This window comes from Bison bison, unplaced genomic scaffold (genome assembly GCF_000754665.1).
Source record: "Bison bison bison isolate TAMUID 2011002044 unplaced genomic scaffold, Bison_UMD1.0 scf7180017863706, whole genome shotgun sequence".
Taxonomy (NCBI): Eukaryota; Metazoa; Chordata; class Mammalia; order Artiodactyla; family Bovidae; genus Bison; species Bison bison.
In genome coordinates, this window is record NW_011494278.1 from 118,536 (window position 1) to 128,103 (window position 9,568).

At 55.7% G+C, this 9,568-nt stretch overlaps 2 protein-coding genes across 6 annotated transcripts in view; both read left to right on the forward strand.

Moving 5' to 3' along the window:
* ATF6B (activating transcription factor 6 beta) overlaps positions 1 to 3,265 on the forward strand; it is a 10,044-nt gene extending 6,779 nt beyond the window's left edge. For 4 of the 5 annotated variants that reach the window (XM_010833542.1, XM_010833543.1, XM_010833544.1 and 1 more), the window contains exons 12-18: positions 334 to 513; positions 891 to 998; positions 1,181 to 1,262; positions 1,449 to 1,519; positions 1,723 to 1,834; positions 1,974 to 2,058; positions 2,571 to 3,265. In XM_010833542.1, the coding sequence (XP_010831844.1) occupies positions 334 to 513; positions 891 to 998; positions 1,181 to 1,262; positions 1,449 to 1,519; positions 1,723 to 1,834; positions 1,974 to 2,058; positions 2,571 to 2,821 (889 nt within the window). In that variant the 3' untranslated portion in view covers positions 2,822 to 3,265. Of the gene's footprint in view, positions 1 to 333; positions 514 to 890; positions 999 to 1,180; positions 1,263 to 1,432; positions 1,520 to 1,722; positions 1,835 to 1,973; positions 2,059 to 2,570 lie in introns of all 5 variants that reach the window. The other variant, XR_824703.1, reaches the window with a different exon arrangement.
* Positions 3,266 to 8,672: 5,407 nt separating this feature from the next.
* TNXB (tenascin XB) overlaps positions 8,673 to 9,568 on the forward strand; it is a 44,649-nt gene continuing 43,753 nt past the window's right edge. Inside the window, exon 1 of the mRNA XM_010833549.1 lies at positions 8,673 to 9,334. The gene's annotated coding sequence lies outside the window, so the exon portion shown is untranslated. The remainder of the gene's footprint in view (positions 9,335 to 9,568) is intronic.

The following is a 9,568-nucleotide window of genomic DNA, read 5'->3' on the forward strand; positions in this document are numbered from 1 at the left end:
GATGGTGTAGCCAGCTAGTCCCTAGTCCCTTCATGTTCCATCATCTCTGTCATAAATGGTACGTCCCGGAGGAGATGGTCATGAGAACATTGATAAACATAGTGACTATATTAAGTGCTTACTGAGTTCTGGGCCCTCGGTTAAGCACACTCCTTTTCTAGTGTTTTCTGGCTCTGTGGGTAGGGATTGTTCTCAGTCCATCTTGCAGATGAAGAGAATCAGTCTTGCAGCACAAATTGGAACCAGGCATGCTATCTGCAGAGCCCTCCCTCTTACCCAGGCCCTCAGTTAAGCTGGAATTCTTCCTCGTGCTCCATCCTTTTCTATCCACAGCATCAGTGAGCCTCCTCCGGCTTCCATCTCTCCTCGGATGAGCAGAGGGGAGTCTCGACCCCGGAGACACTTGCTGGAGTTCTCGGCACAAGAGCCAGTTCATGGAGCCGAGCCCCGCCAGCATCCCTTCCAGGACCCTGAGGAGCCCCAGCCCAGCCCCGCTGGCCACCCAAGTTTCAGGTGAGGAGCGGGCCCTCTCTGTTTTAGAGGTGCTGAGTGTGTCTTCTCCCCTAAAGTTACCTTTCCTTTTTGAGGGGGAGCCAGGTTTCCCAGTTGAATCCGCGTGCCAGTGCAGGAGACCCAAGAGACACGCGTTTGATCCCTGGGTTGGGGAAGATCCCCTGGAGAAGGAAATGGCAACCCACTCCAATATTCTTGGCCTGGAAAACTCCATGGATAGAGGAGCCTGGAGGGCTACGGCCTGTAGGTTCACACAGGGTCAGACATGACTGAGCACATACACAGCAACAGAGCTGTTCTCATGCCAACATGGCCTTTCCTATTGACAGGGCAGTGTTGGGCACCCTGGGTCATGCCCCCTCTCTGCCTCACTCCAGGAACCTGACAGCCTTCCCTGGGGACACCAGGGAGCTGCTGCTGAGAGACCTGGACCAGCTCTTCCTCTCCTCGGATTGCCGGCACTTTAACCGAACCGAGTCCCTGAGGTAGGGGGGTTCATGACTGGGGCGTCCTCCCTGTGTCCCGAGGCCCCTCCCTGAAGGCCTGGCTAACCTTGTGTGCTGAAGCGCCAGCTCCCCGTGCCCTCTCCCCTTCCCTCTGATGTGCGGGGCAGAAGAGTGGGCGTCTTGGCCCGGCATGGAGGTGTCCCCCTCCTCTGCCTCCCCAGGCTTGCTGACGAGCTGAGTGGCTGGGTCCAGCGCCACCAGAGAGGCCGGCGGAAGACACCTCAGAGAGCCCAGGAGAAACAGGTAGGAGGGGGTGGGCCGGTTCAGGGAAGGCCACTTGAAAATGAGGGCTAAACATCCTAGGGGTTGTAAGTGGTTTGGGGTGGTGGGAAGGAGGGTGGGTGTGAGGTGGCGTCAGTTTGTAGGGGCCGTCTCTCTTTTCCCTTTTCCCTTCATCCTCTTCAAATCCTTAGATACTTCTCCTTCCAGAAGTCTCAGTTGCGGAAGAAGTCTCCTCCAGTTCAGGCAGTCCCTACCCGCCCCCCTGGGCCCCCGGAAGGGTGAGTCTTGAAGGGGCACTTACTTATTAAGCGAGGCTCCTCTAAAGGAGCCGTCCTGCATGCGTCGTCACTGCCCCCAGGGCCTCATGCTTCCCTCCTCCCCTGGGGGTCTCCTGTCTCCCTCTCACCCTCTCCCCTCTTCCCTAGTGGGAACTGGTCCCTGGGCTTGCTTCCTCACCAATCCCATTTTCCTACCTGTCCAGGGATTCCGTGGGCCAGCTGCAGCTGTACCGCCAACCAGACCGTTCGCAGCCTGAGTTCCTGGATGCAATTGACCGACGGGAAGACACATTTTACGTTGTCTCCTTCCGAAGGGTGAGTTTCTCCTGCGGGCCCCATCCCCTCACCCTGGGTTCCCCGGCAATCTCTCTGCAGGTCGAGGCTGGAGAGCAGGGCCAGGGAGCCTGTCAGCACCTTTTCCTCCACCCTCCTGGCCTGGCCCCTCTGTCCCCAGGACCACTTGCTGCTCCCAGCCATCAGCCACAACAAGACCTCCCGGCCCAAGATGTCCCTGGTGATGCCTGCTATGGCCCCCAATGGTAATTCTTTCCCTGCCCAGTGTGGAGACAGGTCCTGAGATTGAGAAATAAGGAAGTTCCAATGGGGAGATCCAGCATGAAGAGTTGAGGGGGGAAATGACAGGAGCAGGGATTCCAGAGTGATGCTAGATACATGGGTGAGAGCAAGCCAGAAATCGTTGGAGAAAAACAAAATGCAGGAGACTGATGGGAGGAAGATGAGACGTGGGTCCTCCCTAGGTGCAGGTGCTTAGGGCTGTGGACCGGGGTGGGCTGGGAACCTGCCAGAGTCTTACTTCTTTTTTTTCTCTTGATATCCTCTCCTCTGCGACCTTACATTCATCACTGTCATCCACCCCGACCCCGCCCCTGCCACTTCTTTCTTCTCCCCGCACCAACTCCATCCCTACCTTCTCATTGAACACCCCCTGGATCTGCCTGCCCATCACTGCCCGTTCCACCCTGTCCACCTCTGCTTTTCTGACCTCTCTGCCTTCCCCTCCTCCTCTCCCTTAACTCTGCCCCTCTCACAGAGACCCTGTCAGGCCGGGGACCCCCTGGGGACTATGAGGAGATGATGCAGATCGAGTGTGAGGTCATGGATACGAGGGTGATTCACATCAAGACCTCCACAGTGCCCCCCTCGCTACGAAAACAGCCGTCCTCAACCCCGGGCAATGCCACGGGTGGCCCCTTGCCAGCTTCTGCAGCAGCCAGCCAGGCTCACCAGGCTGCCCATCAGCCCTCTACCTCAATCATCTCTGACCTCTATGACTCACACTGACTGAGAACTGGGGGGTGAGGGTGGAAGCAACCAAGTGGGACTGTTTTGAATTGTCCTGATCCCTGGGCTTGCGGCAATTTGTAAAGGGAAGACAGGATGTGGGGGTTAAGCACTTATTTGGAGGTGGGTGGGAGTTTTCCTCTCTTCTCACCCCTTTTTTGGAATATAGAGCTCCTCTCATTTCTATGAACCCCCAATCCCTGCTTCTTTCCTTGAGGGTGCTGAGTGAAGTTAAGTTTTGGGGTGAGTGGGCCCCAGTACACTCTTTATTCTTATGTTTCTGTTTTGGGGGGTGGAGGTGGGAATTTAGTCCCCAGGCGGGACAAGGGAAGTTTTTACATTTTGGAGCTAGTTCCTGGGAGTCAACGAGGCATGGCAGAGGGAGGTCAGGTGGATGTATGGGCATATCTTCTTTTTTATTATTAAATAAACAACTTGGAGGGAGTTGAAGGTATGGTGCCTGCCTTCCTGGCTTGTGATGGGTCATTTGGGGGAACTTGGCTGCTGTAGGGCCGGTGTGTCAGAGAGCCGAGCACTGAGGACACGGCTAGCTCTGGGGTGGAGTGGGTGTGTGATCACAGACCTCACGTCATCCCCTTCTCCCCAGCCCTGTAACTCGCGAGGGATATGTCTGGTGTCTGGTGGGGAGCGGGGGAGGGATGTCCCATGGTGTGACAGGCTGGAGAGTGCAGATTCTGGAATGTGTCTGAGTAAACAGGAAGGACAGGGGGCCCCACGCCCTTCAGGGTGAACGGGCTGCCTCCCTGGGTCCCCTGCATTCTAGCAGGTTCTTCCCCCTAGCTTTCCAGGAGGAGCAGCTTGAACAAACAATGGAGCTGGGGCCAGGGGCTGTGAGCCCAGAAAGGAGGAGCCACAGTGGAGAAGGAGGCAGTGTTTGGAGGGAAGAGGGACGCTGAGAAGCATCTCCTTAGCCCCAAACTGGAGGAAACTGAGACTTGAGAGTCCAGTTGAAAGAAAAGGACACTTGCGGGGCCAGCAGGAAAGGCTGTGCTTTCTAATTAGGAAGGAGAATAGGACAACAGGCGAGGGGCCAAGACTCCCTCAACCTGGGGGTTCCCCGTCAGGGGCGCCTGTCCAGCAGCACCTCGGACCTGGCCCTGCAGGAGTGTCCTGGGTCAGCGGGAGGGCGTGGGCTGGGCCTGGGCTCCACGCCCAGATGACTGGACAGGGGCCGCCCGGGCCACAAGCCCAGGCCTGAAAGCGGGAGAAGAACCTCACGTGTTCAGCCAGGCTCCCCTGCTTCCCATTACTGTGTTTGGGGTGAAAACAGACAAAGTAACTATGGCAACCTGGAACCTAGGGCCCCCAGGAACTAGGCCTTTCCTCCCTCCAGAGGGCAGCCCTGGCTCTTCTACCATCACTTCCTGTCCCAAGGTCCCCGGAGCCCTTCCCAGCCTGATCCAGACAGTGCGTGCAAGGAGAACAAGGATTCTGCGGGCAGAGCACCTGAGTTGGATTTCCTGTTTTGCCTTTTATTAGTGGGTATCTTGGGCTTCCCTGGTGGCTCACATGGTAAAAAAATACACCTGCAGTGCAGGAGACCTGGGTTCAATCCCTGGGTCTGGAAGATCTGGAGAAGGGATGGCAACCCACTCCAGTACTCTTGCTGGGTATATCCCATGGACAGAGGAACTGGTGGGATACAGTCCATGTGGTCGCAGAGTCAGACGCGACGAAGTGACTAACACTGGTAGGTTGCTTGCACACACTGAGCCTTAGTTGCCTACCTGCACAACGGGGTGTTCCTGCCTACTCTTTGGGTTGATGTGCGGAGGAAAGATGATGTGCAGGATGCCTGGTCTACAGTGGACACAGCTTTCTCTCCTCACCTGCTCCATTCACCTGGTCCTTTTCTCCTCGATTCCACTTTTATCCCATCTGGGTCCATCACTGTTTCATTGTCCCGTCACTTTCTCTCTTTCCTGACGCCAGCTCAGGAGCGTGCTTAAAGTACTGGCGTCTCAGAAGGGGGCTCTGGGGTGTGGCATGCAGCTCCTCTGGCTGGTTTGCAGGGCACAGCTGGCACTGTGGTGTGAGCCAGGACTCTGTCTTGGCAAGGGCCTGGGTGGTGGGAAGGAAGGCTCAGGAGAGGTGTGGAGAGTGGGTGTGCCATGGGGGGTGAAAGCAGGTCAGTCTGGCTGCCTCCCTGCAGGCCCGTGCTGATCTCTAGCTGCGGCCCCATTGAAGGCCACCTCCACGTGCTGTCACTCCTGTGCGTCCTGTTGACCTCTTTCTGGTCAGACCCTCTGTATCTTTCTGTTCTGTTACTTTCCTTCCTCAGAATCGCCTTTCGTCCACTGTCTCTCCCTCTTCTCTTTTCTCTAGACTGGTTTGCTGCCTTTCTCTGCCCTCTACCCAGCCCCAAGTTATCACCTTCTCGTTCACACCCTTTATCCTTTGTTCATCTGCTGGTTTCTCAAGGGTTTTGTGTTTTTCCCTTCCTCCCCCTCCGCTTCACAGTCTGCTCCCTTTCTTCTGGGTCCTCTCCTCTCCCCCGGCTGCTTCCACTCCTTCGTCCACATTCCTTGCCCCCTTCCATAACTTCCTCTCTTCTCCCCTGCTCCAGCCCTCTCCTCCTTCCGCCCCCGTGCCCCCCTCTCCCTTCACCTCCCCCAGTGCTCGGTCCTCTCCCAGCTGTGGGGCCAGGACTGGAGAGCCTCACACTGTTGCCTCATCGTTCTGCTATGGCTTCTGGATACAGCACATCTGGATTCCGGGGCCCAGATGTGTGGTTGCTACAGCGACCCCGGTCCCTCTGGTAAATACGGGCGCCCACCCGCCCCACAGCAGAGAACAAAATAATTGTGTGACTTTCTTTTGTCACGAGATAGAAATGTCCTCCCTCCTCCCTTTTCCCCACACCCATGTCTCCAGGCAAAGGAAGTTTTAAGGGTCCAAACTGTTCCTCCTGTGGCTCTCTTGCCCTGTTTTTCAGCCCAGGCTCTTAATTCTCCCCTCTCTTTCATCTCAGGATCAGTTTTTTCTCTCCACGTTCCTCATCACCTCCCACCTCGCCCCACCCCCCAGTCTCAGTAATGAAGTGTTGACCCCCTGACTTAAACTTGGCAGTTTCTTCCCACTGAATCTACATCATAACTGGATGCAGAAAGAAGTTTCAGAAATCGAGAGCACCCACCTTTCCCCAACAAATCCTGCCTGAAGCCCTTCATTTGTTTCTGTCCTAAGTCTTCGATCTTTCTAGGGCTCTTCTTGGGGGAGGGGGAGCCATACAGGCTTTGGAATCTGAAAACCTGGCCTGAGGCCCACCTTCACCACCACTAGCAAAGTCACCCGGCCAAGTCCATTAATGTCTACAAGCCCCCGCTTCCTCAGCATAAAGTGGGATTAATAAAGTGCTGCGGTGTGGGAAAGGGCTTTGTAAACGGAAGCCCAGCACAACTGCTTTCTATCTTCCTCTCTCTGGGACTGCTTCTTTGGATCACAGCCCCTGGCCTCTTCGCTCCCTCTCTATCCTTCAGGCCCTTGCCCTCAATTGCCCTTACTCTTGTCTTCCTCGGCTTCTCCTTTCCTTCCTTGCTGTATACCTTTTATCTCTCATCCTCCTGAGGGTAGGATAAGAACTTGGAGGTTCATTCAAGGATGGAGGCCCACAGCTGAAGACACCTAGACCAAGGATTTGGAGAACAGCCAGAGCACACAAACGGGTCTCAGTAAGACCCCAGCCTTTCTGTCCACCGCCTGGGACACCTCGGTGAAAGCGACCCCACTGACCACTGGACTCCCTGCCTTCACTCTGAGGCTCCCTGCCAGACACTCTTGCCACTTACTTCTCTCACAGTCCTTTGGCAACTCAGTGTTGACAGGCATTTATGAAGCACCTGCTTTATGCAAGGCCCAGTGCTTTTCTGATAAAAGGCAAACATATATATATATATATAAGACATAAGCTCCTCCAGGAGCCTGAAATCCAGGGTGTGGATCACATTTTAGATAATGATTATCTCAGAAGCTGGAATTGTGTCTGTCAGGCCTCCAGTGGCTTCGGCTTCTTTGAATGCCTTCTGAGCTTGTGAATGTCTGGAATCTCGCACCCTTTTCTGACTCCAGCATCCTGTCTCCCCTGAGAAGTGGACTTCCAGAACACCCCAAGGCCATCATTTCAGTCCTCCTTTCTCTCCAGGCTCTTCTGGCCACTCTTGGACCAAGTATACCTACGGTGACCATACTTCCACTATACTTCCACACTTTGGTCCAGTGGTTAAGGCTCCACGCTTCCACTTCAGAGGGTGCAAGTCTGATCCCTGGTGGGGGAACTAGGATCCCACATGCCTAGTGGTGCAGTGGAAAAATACATGAATCTGATAAAAATAAAACCAACATATAGGGTACAGGATCAAAAAAAAGGGAGGGGGGCAGGATATGACCATTAGAATTACTAGAATCTGGCAGTATCAGAGTAAATCTGTTCTCTCAAGTTTGCTCTTGCCAGGTAATGCCGTTTTAGACCCTCCACCCTTTCAAGTGCTTTCCCCCAAGCCCTGCATGGAAAGCTGAGGGAAACTGTTACCTATTTCAGGCTCTGGGGGCTTCGGGCCAAGGCAGAGGAAGGAAGCTGAACCCAACTCTATCCAAGATGCTGACTTCATCTTTCCTATCAAAGCCAGGAAAAAAAAAACAGACACATGCACACCCAGACACACGGGCACACACGGTGACACCCATGCGAGCACCCACGGAAGCCTTCGCCCTCGGCCACCAGGAGCTCACGGGGCATTCCGCAGAGCCACATGCTGGGCCAGTGCGCCCTGCCCCCCAGAAACAACACACCCGAGACCCTGGGGACCTGTGGACACCTCTGCCCCAACGATGTACAGAGTCAAGAAACGGGTTCCCGCACTCCCTGTCACCCTCGAGCTGTCACTTGGCCAAGCCTCCATGGTGAGGATTGTGAAAAGTGGAGTCTCAGTCATGTCCCACTCTTTGTGACCCCATGGACAGTAGCAGGCTCCGAGATCCATGGGATTTTCCAGGCAAGAGTACTGGAGTGGGCCGCCATTTTGTGGTTGGGTGGAAAGCACTTTATCCGCGTGAAACCTCCCTCTGGTTGGATGGAAAGAACTTTATCTGCGTGAAACCCCCCTCAGCCTGGATATTTCTTATCCAGCAAAAGTCTCTTCTTCAGCCCCTCATCAGGGGAGCAAAGCACATGGGGGAAATGAGACCAGAGAGATAGCCTGGCAGCCTGATGTGCGCATCTGCCACTCTGCCCTCTGGCCAGTCTTCCTATCTCTACCCAAGATCGAAATGACCTCTTCCTCAAGCCCACAACTCCCTCCCTACCCCTGCTTCTCCGCTGCAGCACAGAATTAGTCCCCTTCCTCTTTCCAGAACATCAGCATGCCATGTGCCCCCCACCCTCATGTCTGCCCCTGGCTCTCACTCTTTCTCCGTCCCCAAACCTTTCTCCTAACTTTGAGGCTTCCCTTCCCTGTCTCCTGTGAACCCCACCTTTCCCAAGTCGTCTATGTCTCGGTGTTCAGGCCACACTCTTGTCCAGCCAGTGCCCAAGCCTCATCTGCCATTTCTCTAGGAAGCTGCTCAGGTGAAAGAATGAAAAGGGGGCACTGATCCCTGAGCTGAGAACCAGAGATTGAACAGTACAGACAGGGAGAGGCAGCACAGAGACGGGGCGAGAAGAGGACACAGTGCAGGTGGGAGCAGTGGGGCCAGGCAGGGGCCGAGGTGGGACAAGAAGGCTCCTCGTGGAGAGCAGTCTAGACTGGGGAGGGAGGCTTCCTCCTGCCACCCACCCTCTCTGCTGCCTGCCCCTGCCAGGAGATAAATGGTAAGGGGATGAAGGACCGGGTGCTGGGCAAGACCCCAGCTGGAGGAATGTGGCAGCTGGGAAGAGGTGGAGGAGGTTCCGAGGAGGGAGAGGGGCTGGCCGTGGGAAGGGGTGCTGGAAGAGGGGGAAACAGGTTAGAGAGCAGGAGCAAGAGGTGGAGAAATGGTGGGGAAAAGGAGAAATGATATGAGGGATGGGGGTGTCGAGTTGGGACACAAATTAGGGTGAGGAGGAAGAATAAAAGTGGGATAAGGAAAGGATGGGGGAGGTTGGATGAGGGCTGGAGGGGGTGAGATGAGGGTATTGTGGGACTCAGTGATCCCAGACAGGGAGGTGGGTGGGATGACGGAGGGAGGAGAGGAGGGGTGACATATGATGACGTTGGGAGGGCCTGGCAGGGGCGGATGGGTGGGAGGACCTGCCCTATCTCCGCTCCCCTCCCTGACCTCATGCTGGTCCTCCCCTTCTCCTCCCCCGGCTGGCTTCAGTCTCCCTCCTCCTCACTGTCGCTGCCCAGATCGACAGTCGGGTCGCGGCTCAGTGAGCCCCTGCTGCAGGGAACGAGCAAGGGGATATACCAGGAGCTCAGGGCTGCCAAGGGGCATCCACCCACCCTTCCCTGAGAACCCCCTTCCCAAGTTCGGGACAGAGCAGGTACAGACACATTGAAGCTGCTGGTTACTCAGGTAAGGAAGTAACCTCCGTCTCTGGGAGACAGGAAAAGAGACGGGAGAGGTGGGGACCTCTACCCCCAAACCCCAGGTGAAGGTTGGCAGGAGAGCGGGGACTTTCTGCGGGGACAGAGGAAATAAGACCATGCACCCAGGACCGGACTCCCCGTGGAGGGTGTGTCTGGGAGAGTCAGTGCAGGTGTGTGTGAGTTGGGCACGGAGGATGGATGCTTGTGATGGTTAAATGAC